The sequence below is a fragment of the Oncorhynchus clarkii genome, chromosome 17, assembly GCF_045791955.1.
Source record: "Oncorhynchus clarkii lewisi isolate Uvic-CL-2024 chromosome 17, UVic_Ocla_1.0, whole genome shotgun sequence".
NCBI lineage: Eukaryota > Metazoa > Chordata > Actinopteri > Salmoniformes > Salmonidae > Oncorhynchus > Oncorhynchus clarkii.
Window position 1 is genome coordinate 3,151,120 of NC_092163.1, and position 25,896 is coordinate 3,177,015.

At 40.0% G+C, this 25,896-nt stretch overlaps 3 protein-coding genes across 4 annotated transcripts in view; 1 reads left to right on the top strand and 2 right to left on the bottom strand.

Moving 5' to 3' along the window:
- LOC139370044 (zinc finger protein 345-like) overlaps nucleotides 1–25,896 on the bottom strand; it is a 637,497-nt gene that overhangs the window by 318,674 nt on the left and 292,927 nt on the right. The window lies entirely within an intron of this gene.
- The window catches only part of LOC139370042 (zinc finger protein 678-like), a 267,317-nt gene that overhangs the window by 99,311 nt on the left and 142,110 nt on the right, over nucleotides 1–25,896 (top strand). Inside the window, exons 1-3 of one of the 2 annotated variants that reach the window (XM_071109344.1) lie at nucleotides 12,390–12,831; nucleotides 13,292–13,401; nucleotides 13,539–13,716. In XM_071109344.1, coding sequence (XP_070965445.1) covers nucleotides 12,501–12,831; nucleotides 13,292–13,401; nucleotides 13,539–13,716 — 619 coding nt within the window. In that variant the 5' untranslated portion in view covers nucleotides 12,390–12,500. Of the gene's footprint in view, nucleotides 1–12,389; nucleotides 12,832–13,291; nucleotides 13,402–13,538; nucleotides 13,717–20,201; nucleotides 20,798–25,896 lie in introns of those variants that run through there. The other variant, XM_071109343.1, reaches the window with a different exon arrangement.
- On the bottom strand, nucleotides 890–9,044 carry LOC139370057 (piggyBac transposable element-derived protein 4-like). The gene is made up of 5 exons (XM_071109367.1): nucleotides 8,531–9,044; nucleotides 7,490–7,587; nucleotides 7,184–7,358; nucleotides 5,683–5,746; nucleotides 890–3,033 (listed from the first exon to the last, which is right to left on the bottom strand). Exons 1-5 carry the CDS (start codon nucleotides 8,766–8,768, stop codon nucleotides 1,305–1,307), a joined length of 2,304 nt encoding a protein of 767 aa, XP_070965468.1. The 5' UTR covers nucleotides 8,769–9,044; the 3' UTR covers nucleotides 890–1,304.

Genomic DNA, 25,896 nt, shown 5'->3' on the forward strand with positions numbered 1-25,896 from the left:
GACCCTACCAACCAACTGACAGACCCTACCAACCAACTGACCGACCCTACCAACCAACTGACCGACCCTACCAACCAACTGACAGACCCTACCAACCAACTGACAGACCCTACCAACCAACTGACAGACCCTACCAACCAACCAGCTGACAGACCCTACCAACCAACTGACAGACCCTACCAACCAACTGACCGACCCTACCAACCAACTGACCGACCCTACCAACCAACTGACAGACAGACAGACCCTACCAACCAACTGACAGACAGACAGACCCTACCAACCAGCTGACAGACCCTACCAACCAACTGACAGACCCTACCAACCAACCAGCTGACAGACCCTACCAACCAACCAGCTGACAGACCCTACCAACCAACCAGCTGACAGACCCTACCAACCAACTGACAGACCCTACCAACCAACTGACAGACCCTACCAACCAACTGACAGACCCTACCAACCAACTGACAGACCCTACCAACCAACTGACAGACCCTACCAACCAACTGACCGACCCTACCAACCAACTGACCGACCCTACCAACCAACTGACAGACCCTACCAACCAACTGACCGACCCTACCAACCAACTGACCGACCCTACCAACCAACTGACAGACCCTACCAACCAACTGACAGACCCTACCAACCAACTGACCAACCTTTCAACCTACCTTACCTTATTAAAAACCTCTTCGGGTTACTTTGTGCAATTTCCACCTGAAGACATACCCTAATCTAACTGCCTGTAGCTCTGGCCCAGAAGCAAGGATATGCATATTCTTGGTACCATTTGAAAGAAAACACTCTGAAGTTTGTGTAAATGTGAATTGAATGCAGGAGAATATAACACCATAGATCTGGTAGAAGAAAATACAAGGAAATAAACATACGTTTTCTGTTTTTATTGTTTTTTGCATCATCTTTCAACTGAAACAAGAACATCCAAACATACAGATAGGATGCTGGGGGTGGTTTGAATGGAGAACATAAGATGGCAACAGTATTTGAAAAAAGTTTCAGAAAGATATCTTCAGGAATGAGTGAGCTACATGCCATTGAGTATATAGTCACCCAGGTGTCCCACACATGTTGCCCAAATGTACCCAAGTGGCCGAATTGGTACAGTGATACATTTTGAAGTAAATTACTATATACAAAACACTCGAATGCCATTCTAACATACCACCCCCCCCCCCCCAAAAAAAAATATGAACATTTGAAAAAATTTAAAATAACAAGGGTAACTATTTACGCACATTCAATGTATAATGTACAATATTGTGAAGACCCTCAGTCCTCTACATAATATTGTTCTTCTGATGCCATGCCCAATAGCAGTCTTTTTCTGCTGTAAAGCAGAGGGTTACTGAACAGCTGGTGCAGATGATGGGGCATTTCATGTGACACAGAAAACAATAACGTCTCCCTACTGTGCCCTTTTTGCCCCGAGGCACATTCATGTCTGCAGAGATGAATCTGGGCAGGTGAACACAACTAGTTGGAGCAGAGGGGACAGACGTAGAGGGGACAGACGTAGAGGGGACAGAAGGTGCTACAGTGGACTTGCTGTAGCTAGCAAGCTCCTGGATGAGCAGCTCTCTGAAGGCTAGCTGTGAGATGGGGGGCTGTCCACAGCTCTTAGCCATTTCCTTCTGGAGGATGAAGGCATTCACCACAGCAATGTCAATGAAATGATAGAAAAATGTCTTGTACCATTTCATTGTCTTGTGGAGAACATTGTAGTATCCTATCAGCGCATCTGACAGGTCCACACCTCCCATGCTCTTGTTGTAGTCCTTGATGGCTGCAGGAATGGGGACATTTTTGGTGGTCCATGCCCCTGTAGCGTCCTTCACACGCCTGACGACGTGATCACCACTGAAGGACTTGTGGATAGTGGAGCACATCGCCATCTCTCTGGTGTCCATCCACTTCACAAACAGCAGGCCATCTTCACGGATCCATCTCATGGTACCCCGCTCAGCCTGCTTAGGCATGTCGTTCACCCTGGTTTTCGGAAAGCCCACTCTGTTGGTCTGAATGGTGCCACAGGCCCACATCTCCAGCTTCCTCAGGTCTGTGAACAGGGTAGGGCTTGTGTAAAAGTTATTCACAAACAGTTTGTAGCCCTTCCCTAGCAGCTGAAAATCTAATAACTGCATAACGGAGTCATAGCTAAGTCTCTTACCAGTCGCACAACTGTTCTTCCCCTCATAGATAAAAAAATTGCATGTGTATGCACACGCAGAATCGGCCAAAACAAACAGTTTGTAACCCCATTTAGTCGGTTTGTTATGCATGTAGTGTTTTAGGCCATTTCTGGCCTTTGAGGCTACCATCCTCTCATCTATGGAAAGGTTCTGGGCAGGCTGAAAATAGGTTTTGCAGGCCTCAATGATGTCGAGGTAGAGAGGTTTAATTTTGCAGAGCTTATCAAACCTTGCCGTGCCTCGTTTCGTCTCGTTGTCCTTATCAACTTCTGGGTCACTGATATGAAGCGCCCGTGAGATTGTCAGAAACCTTTTGCACGACATGACCGTGGTGGGGAAAGGCAGTTGATAGAGGGGTGCAGATTTCCAGTAGTCCTTCAGGGTTTTTAGCTTCACAACACCCATGTACATGACCATAGAAAAGTAACAAAAAAGATCTGACCTGGAAATGGGCTTCCATGTCTCTTTCTTGCCTTCCTGCTTCTTAGCTCCATACTTATTAGTGTTCAACACCAGGGAATCAACAACTGCCGAGGTGAAAAACAACTGAAAAAGTTGCATGGGGCTGTACTTAGAGGTCATGGCCAGCTGAGGACCTGGTGGCCTCTTTGGTCTGAAAATTGGAGGCGGTGGAGCCACATCCTCCTCCAGCACAGAGTGCCAACGACCCTCCTCCGCACTGCCAGCAGGTTCCACACTTCCCTTCCTCCGCTTCTTTGTCACCGGCTCCACACCTCTTGATGGCCGGGCGGATGGACCAGCTTCAGTGGGGGATTTGCACCTTGGCAGTATGGGCTCCCAATCAGAATCGCTGGGACTGTGAAATAAAGACACAGATTATATATAGAGTAAGTAAACATCCACTAAGGTGAGGTGTTGTATTTTATCTAAACATGGAATGGACATGTAAAAATATATGTAATATATACAGACACACAGATACACCCAATGTAGAGCAATGTGTACTTTATACATATGTGTACTTTATATTTCATGTCATATTTTTATATATGGCAAAAAATATATATATATATCTCAAACAACTCAAATGAATAATATTTGATATGATTCATTTCAAACAACGTTACTCACCAATCCAACACAGAATCTTCTCCATTTAGAGTGAAAAGAATAGTCACTGTCTGGTCTGACTCATCTTGTAGTAATTCACTCTCACTATCTCTATCAATCTCCTCAATGATATCGTGTAGATCTGTATACTTTGTCTTCGATTTTAAAGATTTACTTGCCATAATTATTCTCTGAAATGCTGCACGTAACCAGCGTGGCCTCATAGAGTTTTCAATGGCGAATGGTTGTATCTATACGCTTGAGTTTCCCACAAACGATAGTCTTCCTGGATAGAACCATCACATGTTGTCGTTTACCTGAGCTCATTGGCTATCTACCCAGCTAGATTTCAAGACGATCAGTGGTCATTGGTCCGAAATACAGTCAATCAACGAAGAACATCATTGGTGCACAATTAGGTCATTGTTTGCCGTGTTCAAATCAGTTCCTTTCGGTCATTATGTCCCGGAAAAGAACCATGAAGTGTGGTTGTTTTACTAACAAACAGAGGATTGCAATGAAACCAAACATGACTCGATAAACGTCCGTTTAGACTTAAAATAATGTCTGCGAGTATAACAGAATGGATATGGCAGGTGAAAACGAGGAAAATCCAACCAGGAAGTACTATTATTTTGAAAGGCTGTTTTTCCATTGAAAGCCTATCCACCAAACAAAGACTTAAGACATAGCAGAGACACCCATAACCACATCAGCTGGTCTTATCAATGGATTAAAGTCAATTTTTTTCCAGGCAAGGGGTCGCTGAGGTCCTGGTTACAGATAACGCTCCCCAGTTCTCTGCGAGCTCCTTTTCTGCTTTTGCCGCAGAATATGACCAGTAGCCCCTACCATGCACATAGTAATGGTGAGGCAGAGAGAGCTGTGAAAGCAGTCAAGGGACTGCTGAAAAAAGAACAAGGATCCATACAGGGCTCTGTTAGCTTACAGAGTTACACCACTGCATCATGGGCTGTCGCCTGCCGAGCTCCTGATGGGCAGGAGGCTGCGTTCCCCATTGCCTTTCTCGCCGGCTCAGCTTAAACCCCGATGGCCTAACAGGAAGGCCTTCGCTGAGAGGGACAAACGGCTGAAACAAACGCAAACTGGAGACTTTAAATCGGAGACACCGTGCTAAGGAGAGGCCAGAGCTGACCGAAGGTCAACGTGTGTGGATTACAAACTCAAAGACACCAGCAATAGTGCTGAGGAAAGCGGATGCCCCACGCTCCTATGTGGTGGACACAGGCTCAGAAGAGGTACGAAGGAACAAAACACACCTCAGAGCTCTTCCAGATCTACCAGCCACACAGACTGAGGCCACAGAAAATGCACAAAAAGAAGGTGAAGGAGAGAGAATGCTCACAGAGCCACAAGCGCGCCCAGAAAGGGATGTGAAGCCACCAGTGGCTGAAAGACTATGTTACGTGGAGAAAACATACTGCTGGGGAACATACCCAGCAAAAAGAGACTGTACCTAAGTTAATGTTCATACTGTGTGATTGAATGCTTTCATATGGTTTCAGGATGGGAATTAGCATGTTAGAGAATAATACTGGTTTCCAAATTGCATTTCAGTTGTGCTTCAGTGGTTATGCATGTTGAGTTCTTGTTCATGGGAGAGGGGAAAATGTAGTAGGATGTCCCTTGGGGGTATCCGTACCTATGTAGGACATGCGAGGGTTAGGTTAATAAACAGGCTAGAACCTCGTTGTCGCGCCTCCTTATTTTAGATCATACTACAGTTTGACCTGTTTCTACAAACTTTTATTGTACTTTAAAAAAACTTTTTGTCTGGACTTTGTGCATTCGGATTACTGGACTAAACGTGCGAACAAAAAGGGGTTTTTTTGGTCATAAAGAGGGACATTATCGAACAAAACAAACATTTATTGTTTAACATGGAGACCTGGGAGTGACACCAGATGATCAGAGGTAAGTGATTCATTTTAATCGCTATTTCTGACTTTTGTGACACCTCTCCTTGGTTGGAAAATGGCTGTATGGTTCTGTGGCTAGGGGCTGACCTAACAATTGTTTGGCGTGCTTTCGCCGTAAAGCCTATTTGAAACAGGACAATATGGCTGGATTTAAAGTGGTGTATAATACTTGTATGTTTGAGGAATTTTAATTATGGGATTTCTGTTGTTTTTAATCTGGCGCCCTGCAATTACACTGGCTGTTGTCGAGGTGGGACGCACTTGTACCAGAGAGGTTAACAAGAAATTTGTGGAGTGGTTGAAAAACGAGTTTTAAGGACTCCAAACTAAGTGTATGTAAACTTTGACTGTATGTGTGTGTGTGTGTGTGTGTGTGTGTGTATGTATATATAAATAAATATGCAACCATTTAAACAACTGCATTAGCATGAGAAGTAAAAACTTGTTTTACTTACTCAAAACTCTGGTCACTCGCAGAGTCCTCATCCATTCCTTCTGTGTCACTCTGTTGGTCAATTTCTGCAATAATATCATCAAAATGATTATACTTGGACTGAGATTTAACTTTTCCACTCTTAGTAACCATGTTTAACTTTTTCAGACTTGAGAAGTCTGTAGAAGAGAATGAACTGCTGTGAAACGTAAACTACCGTGCATCTGGTTTCCTTTCACCAGAGAATGAACTCTGTTGTGCACAGCTCTAGCACGATGGCTGTTTGTCCTACAAACGGCGTTCACATACTGCTGGAAATCCCAGCTCATTGGCTATCTAGCTAGGTTTCAAAACGATAGGTGGTCATTGGTTCAAGAACCTTCATGGGCTAATTCAGGTCTTGTATAGCCAATACAAAATGTAGAATTATAAAACATGTTTGGTTGCCTTCTAGAGTGTCTGAGGATTGCACAGAAACCGAACTTGACCGTGTTAAGCTATGTTTGATTGCTAACAATTTGATTTCATAAAATTGTTTTGTTGCAAGTTGAAAGAGTCAGAATTCATGCAGAATACTGTTTACAACACGGATTGTGTTAGGATATACATGTCCTTTTGTCAATTAAAATAACATTACATTTATCATAAATACAGTGTAGACATTGCTAATGTTGTAGCGGAAAATGGCTGATTATCTACATAGAGGCCCATTATTATCTACAGAGGCCCATTATTATCTATACAGAGGCCCATTATTATCTACATAGGCCCATTATTATCTACAGAGGCCCATTATTATCTATATAGAGGCCCATTATTATCTATACAGAGGCCCATTATTATCTACAGAGGCCCATTATTATCTATACAGAGGCCCATTATTATCTATACAGAGGCCCATTATTATCTACAGAGGCCCATTATTATCTACACAGAGGCCCATTATTATCTACATAGAGGCCCATTATTATCTACATAGAGGCCCATTATTATCTACATAGAGGTCCATTATTATCAACCATCAGTCCTGTGTTCCAATGGCACGTTGTGTTAGCTAATCCAAGTTTTATCATTTTAAAATGCGAATCGAACATTAGAAAACGCTTTTGCAATTATGTTAGCACAGCTGAAAACTGTTGTTCTGATTAAAGAAGCAATAAAACTGGCCTCCTGTAGACTAGTTGAGTATCTGGAGCATAAGCATTTGTGGCTTTGATTGTCGATGTTATTTTAATGGACCAAAAAAATGATTTTCTTTCAAAAACAAGGACATTTCTAAGTGACCCCAAACTTTTCAACGGTAGTGTAAATATAGAAATACATGTTTAACATTTGCACCAATTGATTGGTGAAAAGAACAGGTGGCTAAGTCAAACAAGATTTTTATTAGTTGGGGACAGCCCCACTGGTAAAAGATACTAGTCCATCTTCATGTCAACTAACAGAACTCTGCTGGTTGTCCTGGTAACAGATACCAGTGGGAAGATCTATTATATTTGTTCAAACTAAACTACAGCACTTACTTTGAGTCAAATCTGATCCTTTCTTCTCTTCTCCTCCTCTCACAGTTCCACTCAGCCCCATTGTTTTCCTGCAGTCCATCAGCAGCACAGACAACCTCTTCCTACCCAGCAGTAAGGTGCTACCAGGAGAGGTACGAAACGGGGACTCCGGGAGGGCGGAGGGGCTAGCATTGTCCTGGTAACCATAAAGAGGGGACACAGACGCATATCATTATGGATGCTGAAGTCACTGTTGAAAAAGTGCTTTACAGAAGCCCAGACCAGACCCTGAGAGCAAGCTGTATGCTAGACCAGACCAAGCTGTACCATCTGGTGTTCTGATCTGGAGAGACTCTTCTCTACTTCATCAGCATCAGGATGTTGTTGAGGCTCCCCAGAGGATCCACAATAGTCATGTCTGTCTCCTGTGTGAATGAGAACATCAAAAATATGGTAAACTTATCAACTTCTATTGCAATCACAGAGTCTTACAGGAGGAATGAATACATATCTAAAAGGGGACTAAATTAGCCACTTTAATTGTGTTTTTTATATATTTGTGATCAGTGGTGTAAAGTACTTCAGTAAAAATACTTTAAAGTACTATTTAAGTAGCTTTCCGGGGAATCTGTACTTTACTATTTTTGACTAATTGTACTTTTACTTCACTACATACATAAAGAAAATGTACTTTTTACTCCATACATTTCCCTGACACCCAAAAGTACTCATTACATTTCAAAGGCTTAGCAGAACAGGAAAATGGTCCAATTCACTCACTAATCAAGAGAACATCCCTGGTAATCATTACTGGCTCTGATCTGGCGGACTCACTAAACACACGTTTCATTTGTAGATTGTCAGAGAGTTGGAGTGTGTCCCTGGCTATCCGTCAATAAAATAAAAACAAACAAGAAAATGGCACCATCTGGTTTGCTTAATATAAGGAATTTGAAATTATTTATATACTTTTGATACTTCAGTATATTTTAACTTTTACTCAAGTAGTATTTTACTGGGTGGCTCACTTTTACTTGCGTACTTTTCCCACCACTGTGATGCAAATGTAAAAGGGCCGTTCCACAAAATGGGTGCATTTTGCGTCCACTTGATATTTTAAGTAGAAATGCACTATATATTATATTTTAAAACCCGGCTATACTAGAATAAGTGCACTTTAATATAGACCACATAGAGAATTCAATAAATCCATTTTTGAAGTTCCAAAAATATATGTACCGATGGCAGATTGCCCCTTAATAAACAATTCCTACAGTACTGAACAACATATTCAAGTGTAGAACTTCAGTATAATGCCCCTTTAAAAACAACTGCATAGTTTGTGCCCGTTTTTAAGACAGTACTCACTGGTGGTAATCGGATCTTCAGTCTCATTTTTCACTCCCAAAACGTCTTCCTCTTTTATTGAGATTTCCTCCTCTTTTACTCCAAAAGGGTCTTCCTCCTCTTTCAATTTTACGGCATCTTCCTCCTTTTTGATTCTGAAAGCTTCTACCTCTTTTTCCACTTTGACAACCTCGTTCCCATATTCCTCTTTCACTATAATATCATCCTCTTGTTTCAATGTGATAGCCTCCTTATTCATTCTTCTAGCTTCTTTGCCTCCTTTCACCAGTTTCTTTCTCCGTCTAGATTAGTGAGTTTATGCTCCGGGAGATTAGCCTAGTGCAGTATCAATGTAACACATTTGCTAATTTAACAAGCAAATTACGTTTAAATGAACCAGTAGATATGTAAACAGAATTATGTTGAAAACACTAAGAGTAATATACACAAGATTGGTCTAAAGAGCTCCAATGTTTCGGTTTTAGGTTTGCTAGCAAAGCACAGCGTGGTTAAATCAGAAGCCTTTTGTCGCGGTCGAAGAAGCCTCCTGTCCCGTCCACTAGATTATACGTCACGCAAGAAGCATCACCTGAAAAATTCATATCGCCATCTGCTGACTGGAGTGGGTAACGCAGACTGGAAAATATGAATTACAACGTTCAGTCTGGCAAGCAATGTCATAAGAAGTCATTTAAAAATAACCAGATGTTATGTTCTTACTTCTTACAGCCAATACTTTCCTCCAGGATTGGCCTGCCTATTAAGCAGGATTAGGTATGTATATAGACTCTCTTTTTTTTCTACTGTGTTATTGACTTGTTAATTGTTTACTCCATGTGTAACTCTGTGTTGTCTGTTCACACTGCTATGCTTTATCTTGGCCAGGTCGCAGTTGTAAATGAGAACTTGTTCTCAACTAGCCTACCTGGTTAAATTAAAGGTGACAGATAGAATAGTGTGGCATACTCTGAGCTGCATTGACCAAGGCTCATCGCGAACAACACATAACACATAACCTATGGTGGCATATGGGCTATTTAGGCGAGTGTTGGTGTCTCCCATCTCCACAGAGGAACCCTAGATCTCTGTCAGAGTGACCATCAAGTTCTTGGTAACCTCCCAGACCAAGGCCCTTCTCCCCTGATTGCGCAGTTTGGCCAGGCGTCCAGCTCTAGGAAGAGCCTTGGTGGTTCCAAACTTTTCCTTTTAAGAACGATGGTAGCCACTGTGTTCTTTGGGAACTTCAATGCAGCATATTTTTTGTTGTTGTCTCCCTTCCCCATATCTGTGCCGGCGCTCTACGGACAATTCCTTCCACTTCATGGCTTGGTTTTTGCTCTGACTTGCGCTGTAAACTGTGGGACCTTATATAGACAGGTGTGTGCCTTTCCAAATCATGTCCAATCAACTGAATTTACCACAGGTGGACTCCAATCAAGTTGTAGAAACATCTCAAGGATGATCAATGGAAACAAGATGCACCTGAGCTCAATTTCGATTCTCGTAGCAAAGGGTCTGAATACTTATGTAAATAAGTTATTTCTGTTTAAAAATACATTTACATTTGTAATACTTTCTAAAGGCACTGTATGTATAAACATATTTTCCTTTGTTTTCCACTAACCCTATCACCCCTTCCCTGATTGGAGGAAACTAATGCACAACAACTTTCAGGCTTCTATGTCCAGCTTATACATACTATGTACATTTTACAGACAATGTGTTATACAATAGTTATATTTAGTTTGTTTTTAATCCTATCCTTCAGTTACCCTAAACCTCTCCCATCTATCTCTGAAGACCATCCAGTCCTATCCTTCAGTTACCCTAAACCTCTCCCATCTATCTCTGAAGACCATCCAGTCCTATCCTTCATTTACCCTAAACCTCTCCCATCTATCTCTGAAGACCATCCAGTCCTATCCTTCAGTTACCCTAAACCTCTCCCATCTATCTCTGAAGACCATCCAGTCCTATCCTTCAGTTACCCTAAACCTCTCCCATCTATCTCTGAAGACAACCCCATTTGATTTCTATTTGCCATATATTTTTAACTGTGCTGTTTCACAAAAGTTATTGACTTTTATATTCTCATAGTTGCTGCAGATAGTAAATTAAAAATAAACATGTTTGCTAAAAGTATTATTATATTATTGATCAATTCACTATGATTTTTCAAATCCCCCAGTAGTGCTGTCTGCAGAGTTAGCTCCAGGTAAATGTTGCCATTCCTTGACATGCGACCAAAACCAATACAATGTTCTATAAATGGGGGATACAATTAACCTCTCTGCAGATTTAGCTGCGAAGAGATATAATCATTAGATCATTTGTTTTAGTACTGTCCATATGTAGCTTGGTTGCAAGAATTTTATATAATTAGTAACCAGAATTGTTTTGTAGTATTATTTGTTCTGTCTTTTCTGGTGGATTAAACTGAAATTGCAACCAACTTTCTATGGCTTGTATTGTAATACAGCCCGACAGGATGCTTTCATTGTGCATCTGTAAAACTGTGTGAGGGTTTTAGGTGACAAGCCAAATTTCTTGTGCCTCCTGATGTTGAAGAGGCTCTGTTGCACCTTCTTCACCACAGTGTGTTCTTGGGGTCCTTTAATGCTGCAGAAGTGTTTTGGTACCCTTCCCAAGATTTGTGCCTCAACGTAATCCTGTCTCGATGTTCTACGGACAATTCCTTCGACCTCATGGCTTGGTTTTTGCTCTGACAGTCTCCTAGCAAGGGGTCTGAATAATTACTGTTATGTAAATAAGGTATTTCTGTTTTTTATCTTTTAATAAATTAGCTACATTTTCTAAAAACCTGTTTTTGCTTTCTCAGAATGGGGCATTGTGTAGATTGCTGATAGAGATAGATAGATAGAAAATCAATTTTAAAATAAGGCTGTAACTTAACAAAATGTGGAGAAAGTCAAGGGGTCTGAATACTTTACGAATGCACTGTACAAACATCACATTGAATATTCACCTCACTTTTGAAAAGCTCCATGAGGAAGAAAGGCTTCCTAGATTATCTTTTAGATGTTCTGTCTTCAGGATGTTCTGGGTTGATGGCTGTTTGAGAGGGAGGGGCAGTTGAGTGAGCTGGGGCCTTTTATTGCCCTGCCTCTGGGAGCCTGACAGCTTGTCACATGATGAGAGAGTGGAAGAGGGTCTACCTGTAAGATATTCAGGTAGGTGAATTTAACAATGACTTGCAGGCAGTTGGTTTAGAATAACTGATGACCAAAAAGGAATACAGATTATACCACCACCCAAAAGGGCACTTCAGAGACTGGAAGGGCAAAGGGGCATGTGCTCTACAAAGGTAGAGCCCTGTCTGTCCACGTCCTATCTGTCCTTAAACAAAGTGGGCACTGCTTCATGTGGCAACAGCAACACTCACCCAAATAGCCCGTATGTCACTGGGTGAGTTTTCATTATTTTTGGGCAGCATTATATAAGGTGTATAATTATATCTGTTGTTAGCGATGAGCTTTGGTCAATTTAGCTTGGAATATGCTACCATTGTCAATCTGTCACCTAATCCTACCTAATGAGCAGGCCAAACCTGGAGGAAAGTATTGGCTGTAAGAAGGAAGAGAAGACATAACATCTGTTTATTTTTAAATGACTTCTTATGACATTGCTTGCCAGAATAAACATTAATTAATATTTTCCAAACTGCGCTACCCACTCCAGATGGCGATATGAGTTTTTGAGGTGATGCTTCTTGTGTGACGTATAATCTAGTGGACGGAACTGGAGGCTTCTTCAACAGCGACAAAAGGCTTTCTGATTCAACCAACGTGGTGGTTTGCTAGCGAACATTAAACCGAAACATTGAAGCGTTTAAGACAAATCTTGTGTATATTATTGTTAGTGTTCTAAGCACAATTCTATTTACATATCTACTCGTTCACTGAAACGTAGATTGCTTGTTAAATTAGCTAATGTGGTAAATTGATACTGCACTAGGCTAATCGCCCGGAACATGAGCTCACTATTCTCGACGGAGAAAGAAGCTCTGGTGAACGGAGAGGAAGAAGCTTTCAGGATGAAAAGGGAGGAAGAGGAGGCTATCACATTGAAAGAAGAAGAGGATGATATTACAGTGAAAGAGGAATATGGAAAAGAGGTTGTCAGAGTGGAAGAGGAGGAGGTAGAAGCTTTCAGAATCAAAAAGGAGGAAGATGCGGTAATATTGAAAGAAGAGGAAGAACCTTTTGGAGTAAAAGAGGAAGAGGCGGCTATCTCAATTAAAGAGGAGGAGGAAGACGTTTTGGGAGTGAAAACGGACGAGGCTGAAGATTCGATTAAGACCAGTGAGTACTGACTTAAAAACGGGCACAAAATATGCATTTCTTGAACTAATGTGGGGTTTGAAAGAGGCATTCTACTGAAGTTCTACACTTTAATATGTTGTTCAGTACTCAATACATTGTTAAAGGTGCTATCCGTCATTGGTACATATATTTAGACTTTTATATTAGATTTATTGAAATATCCACGTAGTCCACATTAAAGTGCACTTCATAAAACAGACTTTTCAGAATTCAACATTGGTGCATAATTTATACTTAACTTGTCAAAGGGACACAAAGTGCACCCATTTCGTGGAACGACCCTTTTACATTTGCAACACAAACAATATTTTAGGAAATCACGATGAAAGTGGCCATTATAGGCACTTTTTTTAATACATATTCATGCCTCTTGTAAGACTCTGTGATTGCAGTAGATGGTCATAAGTTCATCATCTGTTTGATGTTCTCGTTCATACAGGAGAGAGACATGACTTTCGTGGATCCTCTGGGGAGCCTCAACAACATCCTGATGCTGACGAAGTAGAGAGTTGTTCCAGATCAGAACACCAGATGGTACAGCTTGGTCTGGTCTAGCATACAGCTTGGTCTGGTCTAGCATATAGCTTGCTCTATCTGAGTCTGGGTTTCTGTAAGGCACTTTATGACAACAGTGACATCAGCATCCATAATGATATGTGTCTGTGTCACCTCTTTATGGTTACCAGGACAACGCTAGCCCTTCCTCTCTCCCGGAGTCCCCGTGTCGTGCCTCTCCCGGTATTGGCTTACTGTTGGGTAGGAAGAGGTTGTCTGTGCTGCTGGTGGACTGCAGGAAAACAACGGGGCTGAGTGGAACTGTGAGAGGAGGAGAAGAGAAGAAAGGATCAGATTTGACTCATCAAAGTAAGTAGTTTAGTATGAACAAATACAACAGATCTGCCCACTGGTACCTGTTAGTGATTCCTATGTTGTTGATGTAAATAATATTTGTTGGTCCGTGGTGTGTAATGATGAGCAACCAGACACTGCCCTTGACACGTTTGAAACTGCTTATCCCAGTTACTAATAAGCAGCACCCATTAAGAAAATGACTGTAAAAACTGTTAAATCCACGTGGATTGATGAGTAATTAAAAAATGGTATGATGAAGAGGGAGGCAAAAGAGATGGCATATAGGTCTGGCTGAATAACTGATTGGCAAACCTATTGCAAATTGAGACATCATGTGACTAAACTGAATAAAAAGAAGAAAGTACACTATGAAACAAAGATAAATGACATGAAGAATGATAGTAAAAAGTAAAATGTCTGTAAAAAGATGTGGAGCATCTTCAATGAAATTTTGGGCAAAAAATCTACAATGACAAGTCACTGGTGTCTGACAACACGGATGGAAAATTGAGGATAATTGCGGCCGATATTGCCAACGACATGCCAACGACATTTGAGTGAAGCCAGTGTGTGTCTGTATGCGGATGACTCAACACTGTACACGTCAGCTACCACGGAAACTGAAATGACAGCAACACTTACAAAGAGCTGCAGTGAGTTTCAGAATGGGTGTCAAGGAATAAGTTAGTCCTAAATATTTCAGATTACCTTAAATTACATGGCCTACTATGCATTATGGAGTCTTAAAGGAGGCCTGTAGCATCTAATGATGAAACATTATGGAGTCTTAAAGGAGGCCTGTAGCATCTAATGATGAAACATTATGGAGTCTTAAAGGAGGACTGTAGCATCTAATGATGAAACATTATGGAGTCTTAAAGGAGGACTGTAGCATCTAATGATGAAACATTATGGAGTCTTAAAGGAGGCTTGTAGCATCTAATGATGAAACATTATGGAGTCTTAAAGGAGGACTGTACCATCTAATGATGAAACATTATGGAGTCTGAAAGGAGGACTGTAGCATCTAATGATGAAACATTATGGAGTCTTAAAGGAGGACTGTAGCACCTAATGATGAAACATTATGGAGTCTGAAAGGAGGACTGTAGCATCTAATGATGAAACATTATGGAGTCTTAAAGGAGGACTGTACCATCTAATGATGAAACATTATGGAGTCTTAAAGGAGGACTGTAACACCTAATGATGAAACATTATGGAGTCTTAAAGGAGGACTGTAGCATCTAATGATGAAACATTATGGAGTCTTAATGGAGGACTGTAGCATCTAATGATGAAACATTATGGAGTCTTAAAGGAGGACTGTAGCATCTAATGATGAAACATTATGGAGTCTTAAAGGAGGACTGTAGCATCTAATGATGAAACATTATGGAGTCTTAAAGGAGGACTGTAGCATCTAATGATAAAACATTATGGAGTCTTAAAGGAGGACTGTAGCATCTAATGATGAAACATTATGGAGTCTTAAAGGAGGACTGTAGCATCTAATGATGAAACATTATGGAGTCTTAAAGGAGGACTGTAGCATCTAATGATGAAACATTATGGAGTCTTAAAGGAGGACTGTAGCATCTAATGATGAAACATTATGGAGTCTTAAAGGAGGACTGTAGCATCTAATGATGAAACATTATGGAGTCTTAAAGGAGGACTGTAGCATCTAATGATGAAACATTATGGAGTCTTAAAGGAGGACTGTAGCATCTAATGATGAAACATTATGGAGTCTTAAAGGAGGACTGTAGCATCTAATGATGAAACATTATGGAGTCTTAAAGGAGGACTGTAGCATCTAATGATGAAACATTATGGAGTCTTAAAGGAGGACTGTAGCATCTAATGATGAAACATTATGGAGTCTTAAAGGAGGACTGTAGCATCTAATGATGAAACATTATGGAGTCTTAAAGGAGGACTGTAGCATCTAATGATGAAACATTATGGAGTCTTAAAGGAGGACTGTAGCATCTAATGATGAAACATTATGGAGTCTTAACATTCTGCTGAAAAGGCAGAGCGTGAAATACAAATATATTTTTTTGAGATATGTAACTTTCATACATTCACAAGTGCAATACAAATTAAAGCTTAACTTGTTGTTAATCTCCCCATCGTGTCTGATGAGGAGAAATGTTAACTAACAGGAATGTAAACAAATTTGTGCACAATATTTTTGAGAAATGAGCTTCTTTGCTTATGGAAAAATTCTGGGGTCTTTTATTTCATGAAACATGGGACCAACACTTCACATGTTGTTTTATATTTTTTAGCAACATCTACCCCAAAATTATTTTTACTTTACACAAAATATCAAGGACATTCGTGATAGTCAAAATGTACAAAATCTTTGCACAAAATATCATGACACTTGTGATGTTCACAAACACAGTACATGTACGAACACAGACTAGAAATGAAGAGTTCAGCCTCATCCTCCGCCCACCCCTGCAATAACACAATGTATATGTCTGAAATAGCACTATATATTGTGCACTACATTTACCCAGAGCCCAATGGGAATCCCTATAGTCCCTGGTCAAAAGTAGTTCACTGTACTGTGAATAGCTTGCCATTTGAGAAGCAGCCAGTCCTTTTAATACCAGACTGGTGACAGACAGACTTGACTGCCTTCATTACTAATATGCATTCCTCAGCACTGTGGATATTGTTGACGGTTTTTTTTTTTATATAGAAAATCAGCCAGTATAAAAATATAAAAACTACATTCATGTCAGAAAAATAGCCCTTTGTTTTTACAGTTATGACTTTGGCAGTAGCCTTGAGACAGGACAGGGAAGACAGGTACAATCAACACTCCTCCAGACAGAGATGCTGATCATAATAAACATCAATACTTCTCCAGACGCTATTATAGTATTATAGCAGTATAGTATTTACACACTTTCACGCACGCACAAACACACACACACACACACACACACACACACACACACACACACACACACACACACAGTAACACACACACACACACACACACACACAAACACACACACACACACACACACACACGTCCTGCTGCTAATGCAAAGTGCAAATTAGAACAGGCTCAAGGAATGCCTTCTGGAGGTGAGCTCCGAGCTTACAGAGCCCTCAAATATTGACCAGGGAGTGGGTAAGCCTCGACGGTTCGATGAGTGTTTACTGCAAACCTGTTGAGGCTTTACAAACCTAATGTTCCCCAATCACAGGGGGCCCTGTGAGTAAACTGTGGGACAGCTGCTGAGGCCCCTATTGGCAGCGACTCAAGCGTGGCCAAGAAGGAAGGGTCTGTGTTGTTGACCAATCCAATGAAGGGAGTCCTCAGAGGTCTATTTGTCTTATTTTTGATCAAGTAATAGCCACAATCCAAAACCATCAGCTTCTATTATCAGCACCAATCCGTTCAGCACAAGCCTCTTATAGAGCCAGGAAATTATCACCCAACAGACAACTGGAAGTTGACCGTCAAAACATCAGAGCTTACTGATAAACAACGATCCATCGATCCCTATAGCAGGTCTTTACATTTTTTTAAATGTGAACATTTTGTTCATTGAATACACTACAAAAAAGGGGTTGAATACGTATTGTTATGGCAACCACCAACCGCCATGTACATTTTGACTGTCTAAATAAAATAAATTGACGCAGCGTTGTCGTGGATACTGAGAGAGACTTTGTAATTTCTTCAAACAATCATTTTTATTTAATATTGATTAATTATTGCAATAATGAAGCTGTTGACCCCACACTCTTCAGTATGTTGCTGAGAGCGTAACTTTGAATGAAAAACAGAGCTCTTATAAATGCTTAGTCAGGGCTGGTTCCACCCCTTCCATGCTGATCGGGGGGCATCACAAGCCATCCTGGGTTCATCCTGTGGTCATCTGCACCTGGTGTTGTTTTAACCCCCCAACCTGGCTGTAGGTTTTTAGCAGTAAGTAATGAATCAATTGTCAGCTCAAGCTCCAGAGGCCCAACTCAGTCCCATAGACACAGATGAGAGAGTACCCATCAAGCTATTCGATGGCTAAACAGTATTAATACAATCTTGTAATTTTTCTCACTGTCCACCCTATCGACAACAGGGAAATGTTACTGGTGTTCTTTGTGTCTCCAATGTAAAGATATATATAAAAATGGACAGTCCTGCAGTCAGCCAATTGCAGCTGAGACACCTGGCCTTTTATTATCCTAACCCTAACCCTAACCCTAACCCTAACCCTAACCCTAACCCTAACCCTAACCCTAGCCTTTTATTATCCTAACCCTAACCCTAACCCTAGCCTTTTATTATCCTAACCCTAACCCTAACCCTAACCCTAACCCTGACCCTAACCCTGACCCTAACCCTAACCCTAACCCTAACCCTAACCCTAACCCTAACCCTATTGCACGCTCCCTCTGAGACACCTGTGGCATTGTTGTGACAACACTGCACATTTTAGAGTGGCCTTTTATTATCCCCAGCACAAGGTGCACCTGTGTAATAATCAAGCTGTTTAATCAGCTTCTTGATATCTAACACTTGTCAGGTGGATGGTTTATCTTGGCAGAGAATAAATGTTAACTAACAGGGATGTAAAACATTCTGCTGTCTTTTGTTTCAGCTCATTAAACATCCAACACTTTACATGTTGCGTTTATATTGTTGTTTATTGTAGTTACGATCAGTTTTAGGAACATCTTTACAAATATTTCACCTTGTTTTTTACTTTACCCAAAATATGACATCGGTGATAATCAAAATGTTGAAAACCTGTGAACGTCTAAATAATAAATTGGGCCATTTAAACAGCAGGTGTCAAACCCTTTCAACAACGGATAGATTTTACTGATGTGCTTTGTGTCTTTGATGTAAAAACAAGTTTTTGATCACACAAAATTACTTCTTTAGTTATTTTATGTTTAACTTCTTGTGTCGAGCATCCGGGAGCGTAATCATAGCCTCAAGCTCATTACCATAATGCAACATTAACTATTCATGAAAATCGCAAATGAAATAAATATATTGGCTCACAAGCTTAGCCTTTTGTTAACAACACTGTCATCTCAGATTTTCAAAATATGCTTTTCAACAATAGCTACACAAGCATTTGTTTAAGAGTATTGATAGCCTAGCATAGCATTAAGCCTGGCATTCAGCAGGCAACATTTTCACAAAAACAAGAAAAGCATTCAAATAAAATCATTTACCTTTGAAGAACTTCGGATGTTTTCAATGAGGAGACTCTCAGTTAGATGTTCAGTTTTTCCAAAAATATTATTTGTGTAGGAGAAATTGCTCCGTTTTGTTCATCACGTTTGGCTAAGAAAACCCCCCGAAAATTCAGTCATTACAACGCCAAACTTTTTTCCAAATTAACTCCATAATATCGACAGAAACATGGCAAACGTTGTTTAGAATCAATCCTCAAGGTGTTTTTCACATATCTATTCAATGATAAATCATTCGTGGCAGTTTGGTTTCTCCTCTGAACCAAATGGAAAAATGCACTCAGCTGGAGATTACGCAATAATTTCGACGGAGGACACCAAGCGGGCACATGGTAAATGTAGTCTCTTATGGTCAATCTTCCAATGATATGCCTACAAATACGTCACAATGCTGCAGACACCTTGGGGAAACGACAGAATGTGTAGGCTCATTCCTGGCGCAATCACAGCCATATAAGGAGACATTGGAACACAGCGCATTCAAAATCTGGGGCACTTCCTGTATGAAATTTCATCTTGGTTTTGCCTGTAGCATTAGTTCTGTGGCACTCACAGACAATATCTTTGCAGTTTTGGAAACGTCAGTGTTTTCTTTCCAAAGCTGTCAATTATATGCATAGTCGAGCATCTTTTCGGGACAAAATATCTTGTTTAAAACGGGAACGTTTTTTTATCCAAAAATTAAAAGAGTGCCCCCTATATCGAAGAAGTTAAGGAAGTGTGTAGGTCGCATTCTGTATCATACAGCTATGAAAGTTATATATTTAGAACTTCCTGCTCGATTGGAATCCAGCGACGTCTGTGTCCTAGAACTGTTTAGTTTTTTGTGTTCTGACTTGTAAAACAGGATGAGTAAATTAAGTAGTGTAAACATATCAGTAATTACCAGGAAGCTCTACATTTGTTTTAAAATCATACTAAGATTGTTAAAACTGGCCTCGGGTTATTGAGAGATCTGATTCGGATTTACTCTCGTAGCACTGTTGTTTTATCATGTGGAGGTTTCATCTGGGTCTTTATTTTTTTTTAAACATTGTCTTTGGCAGGAGAAAGACCAGACTCAGAGGAACCAGAGCCAGGGACGTCCAAACCAGCAAGAAGACACCAGTGTTCCCAGTGTGGAAAGTGTTTTAATGATTTGGGGAAGCTGGAACGACACGAGAGAATACACAGAGGGGAGAAGCCTTACCACTGCTACCAGTGTGGAAAGGGTTGTAACGATTTGGGGAAGCTGAAACTACATGAGAGAATACACACAGGGGAGAAGCCCTACCACTGTTCCCAGTGTGGAAAGAGTTTTAGCCAGGCAGGTAACATGAAAATACACGAGAGAATACACACAGGGGAGAAACCTTACCGCTGCTCTCAGTGTGGCAAGTGTTTTATCCTGTTAGGGGCCCTGAAGCAACATGAGATAATACACACCGGGGAGAAGCCTTACCACTGCTCCAAGTGTGGGAAGAGTTTTAATCGGTTACACGCCCTCAAATATCATGAGCGTATACACACAGGGCAGAAACCTTACCACTGCTCCCAGTGTGGAAAGACTTTTAACCATTTAGGGGAATTCAAAAATCATGAGAGAATACACACAGGACAGAGACCTTACCATTGCTCTCAGTGTGGCAAGTGTTTTAACCTAATAAGGTCCCTGAAACATCACGAGAGAATACACACGGGGGAGAAGCCTTACCACTGCTCCCAGTGTGGGAAAAGTTTTAACCAGTTAGGGAGCCTGAAAAGACACGAGAGAATACACACAGGGGAGAAGCCTTACCACTGCTCCCAGTGTGGAAAGTGCTTCAACCAGTCAGGGGATCTGAAAAAACATGAGAGAAAACACACAGGGGTGTTGCCAGTGTGAAAAAAGTTTTAAACATAAAAGTTTCTTGGGAAAAAAATGATAGAATACACACAGAGTAGAAGTTTTACAAATGCTCAGACTGTGGGAAGACATATTTCTCATCACAGTCACGTGAGAATCCACACAGGACAGAATAATTACTTCTCCCAGTGTGAATATTGATATTTAACATCACATTGACTTAATTATTCTGGTGTGTAAATTTATATTTTACATCACATTGACTTAAAATTCATCAGAGAACATACATAGTGCTCCAATTGTCTTATATTGTTGACTGAGAATGTGTTTACCTGTTTATACCGTATGAAATTGAATTGTACAAAGTATACTTAAACATATAGTTGTATGTTTTTATTGGAAAATATGAATTGAATATGGAGTCTGTCAGTTTGAATACAGAGTAGATCAGGTTCCATGTGTTTAAAAGGTCCTTTTTTAAACTCTGACTGTGTGTTTATCTGGGTGTGTCATTCCTCCAGCACTACAGATAATCAAGTGCTATTTGGATGTGATGCATTTGCTCCATTGTTTACATTTTCATTGTGGCCCACTGATGATTTAATGACAATGTTCACAGTGTCTGTAATGCAAAATGTTACTCAGATATGTGGACACATACAATTATGTGACTAACCTTGTGAAACTGTCCTATTATAATCTTCTGTTCTTGGGAGTATCATTCTGTGTTGCAAACCAGCTGCACCTGTGTCCTTGTATGAATGAAGTCCCTCCCAGGAACAGGAAACTATAAAGATATGTGCTCATCACCCAATGCTTCAGGAATTCAGACTGTCTACACTGCGCTGTGTAACTCTGTTATTCTCTCTGAGCTCAGAAATAAATAATCTTGGTTTGACTTGGACTCCAGCAGATCCTTATTTTATAATATCCACCTCAACTCTTCCACGGATTGCTATTTATCATTGTCTCAATGAAGACTTCTTTGTTTTACTTTCCTGGGGTCATTTACAAGCCTCCCACTGGTTGAATAAACGTTGTTTCCACGTCATTTTCAACAAAATAAATCCATGATGTTTGATTAATGTGGAAAACTGATTGGATTTGTAAAAAGCCATGAACATCAGGTATTTTTTATCTTTCACCCAACTGGCAACCTGAATCCAATAACAGGTCACATTTTGTGTTGATTTTATGTTGAATTCACTTTAGTTGAGGACTCAAAGAAATGTAAATAGAAACTAGATGTTGGACTGACATCTGTGCCCAGTGGGCTGGTTTGAATACGGGGCAGGTGTTGGATCAATATCCACCTTCGTTGTTAAGTTTCCGTGCAATTTGCGACAGATTTCCATGTGAATATTCTAGAACCTGCATAAAACATACACATTTTCAAAACAACGTTTGCTGTTAAATTCTCATGTACCGAATGAAAAATACAAGTTAAATTGGTTTCCATCGCATTTTCAACTCTACTGATGGTTTTAAAAACTGTTGCGTGAAATAGAAAACGTGTTCTTGTCCCGTGCACTGTAGTCAGCAGCTCTAAGATGTGATGGTTATTATATAAATATTTGCACATAAAGGAGTTCCCACCTCCATTTCTCACTTACACATGTTTACTGACACATGAAGACCCCACCATGTCATACGAACTAACACATTATCTGCCTGCATTTATAAAATTGTTCAGGCATATCCTGTTTCCATCAGCCCGGTCATTACTTTTGAAATGGTTGGATCAATATCCACCTTCATGATGTGGATGAAGCCTGATTTGGAATGTCTGAGTAGTTCTATATGATGTCATAATACACTCCTCTGATAATCAAGTGATATTTAGAATGTCTGAGTAGTTCTAGCTGATGTCATAATACACTCCTCTGATAATCAAGTGATATTTACATGTGATGCATTTGCTCCATTGTTTCCATTTGACGTCAGGAAGAGAATGGGCTGATGGCTGGTGGTGCTACTCTACAGGTAAGGCTGTCCAATATGAATGTTCAATACACACAATAGGTTGATCGGTAGCCAGTTAGCTAGCTGCTACGTCTTTTTCCACACAGTAGCTAGCTATCAACAAAGTAAAAATCCCCTCCAGGCCTTGTGGTGGCAGCAGTGTACAACAACCACTGTTTACCGGAGCTTCCTGATTAGAAAAAAATTTGGCTGTATTTTGCTTGATTAACCAAATGTTATGTGTGTAAAGTCATACCTTATAAAAAAAAACTCACAACAGATGTGATGGAAACAGGTTTTCAGAAGACTGAGGTCGGTTTTCCTTTAACTTTTTACCTGGGCTTTGCTCCTTTTATATCAATTTTTAACCTGACAAACTCCCCAGTCCCTGCCGGTGACAAGCATACCCATAACATGATGCTGCCACCACAATACTTGTTGTGTGGTTAATGTGTGGTCTGTCTCCAGGTCATCAAACTGTTAAATAGTCACCACTAGCCGGCCTCCTCACAGTACCCTGTCCTGAACTTTAGTCACTGTTACTAGCTGTCAACCACCCAGTACTCCACCCTGTATTCTAGTCAAGGCTCATCCTATATAACTACTGCTGTACACACCTTTTATATTCATATATGGTCCATAATGTCTAGACACACCATCATATACATCGTAAACAAACTGTATATAATTATATTCCAGACTCTGACATTGTAAACCAACTGTATATATTTATATATATATTTATATTCACATAACACAATACAATGTCAGTGTCACATAACACAATGTCCGAGTCACATAACATAATACAATGTCAGAGTCACATAACACAATGCAATGTCAGTGTCACATAACACAATGTCAGAGTCACATAACATAACACAATGTCAGAGTCACATAACATAATACAATGTCAGAGTCACATAACACAATGTCAGAGTCACATAACATAACACAATGTCAGAGTCACATAACATAATACAATGTCAGAGTCACATAACATAATGCCAGAGTCACATAACATAATGCAATGTCAGTGTCACATAACACAATGTCAGTCACATAACATAATGCAATGTCAGTGTCACATAACACAATGTCAGAGTCACATAACACAATGTCAGAGTCACATAACATAACACAATGTCAGAGTCACATAACACAATGTCAGAGTCACATAACATAATGTCAGAGTCACATAACACAATGTCAGAGTCACATAACATAATGTCAGAGTCACATAACACAATGTCAGAGTCACATAACACAATGTCAGAGTCACATAACACAATGTCAGAGTCACATAACATAACACAATGTCAGAGTCACATAACATAATACAATGTCAGAGTCAGAGTCACATAACACAATGTCAGAGTCACATAACACAATGTCAGAGTCACATAACACAATGTCAGAGTCACATAACATAACACAATGTCAGAGTCACATAACATAATACAATGTCAGAGTCACATAACACAATGTCAGAGTCACATAACATAATACCATGTCAGAGTCACATAACACAATGTCAGAGTCACATAACACAATGTCAGAGTCACATAACATAATACAATGTCAGAGTCACATAACACAATGTCAGAGTCACATAACATAATACCATGTCAGAGTCAGAGTCACATAACACAATGTCAGAGTCACATAACACAATGTCAGAGTCACATAACATAATACAATGTCAGAGTCACATAACACAATGTCAGAGTCACATAACACAATGTCAGAGTCACATAACACAATGTCAGAGTCATATAACATAACACAATGTCAGAGTCACATAACATAACACAATGTCAGAGTCACATAACACAATGTCAGAGTCACATAACACAATGTCAGAGTCACATAACATAACACAATGTCAGAGTCACATAACACAATGTCAGAGTCACATAACACAATGTCAGAGTCACATAACATAATACAATGTCAGAGTCACATAACACAATGTCAGAGTCACATAACATAATACCATGTCAGAGTCAGAGTCACATAACACAATGTCAGAGTCACATAACACAATGTCAGAGTCACATAACATAATACCATGTCAGAGTCACATAACATAACACAATGTCAGAGTCACATAACACAATGTCAGAGTCACATAACACAATGTCAGAGTCACATAACATAACACAATGTCAGAGTCACATAACATAATACAATGCCAGAGTCACATAACACAATGTCAGAGTCACATAACATAATGTCAGAGTCACATAACACAATGTCAGAGTCACATAATACCATGTCAGAGTCACATAACACAATGTCAGAGTCACATAACACAATGTCAGAGTCACATAATACCATGTCAGAGTCACATAACACAATGTCAGAGTCACATAACACAATGTCAGAGTCACATAACACAATGTCAGAGTTACATAACACAATGTCAGAGTCACATAACACAATGTCAGAGTCACATAATACCATGTCAGAGTCACATAACATAACACAATGTCAGAGTCACATAATATAACACAATGTCAGAGTCACATAACATAATACAATGTCAGAGTCAGAGTCACATAACACAATGTCAGAGTCACATAACACAATGTCAGAGTCACATAACACAATGTCAGAGTCAGAGTCACATAACATAACACAATGTCAGAGTCACATAACATAATACCATGTCAGAGTCACATAACATAATACAATGTCAGAGTCAGAGTCACATAACACAATGTCAGAGTCACATAACACAATGTCAGAGTCACATAACACAATGTCAGAGTCAGAGTCACATAACATAATACAATGTCAGTGTCAGAGTCACATAACACAATGTCAGAGTCACATAATATAACACAATGTCAGAGTCACATAACATAATACAATGCCAGAGTCATATAACACAATGTCAGAGTCACATAACATAATACAATGTCAGAGTCAGAGTCACATAACACAATGTCAGAGTCACATAACACAATGTCAGAGTCACATAACACAATGTCAGAGTCAGAGTCACATAACATAACACAATGTCAGAGTCACATAACATAACACAATGTCAGAGTCACATAACACAATGTCAGAGTCACATAACACAATGTCAGAGTCACATAACATAACACAATGTCAGAGTCACATAACATAATACAATGCCAGAGTCACATAAC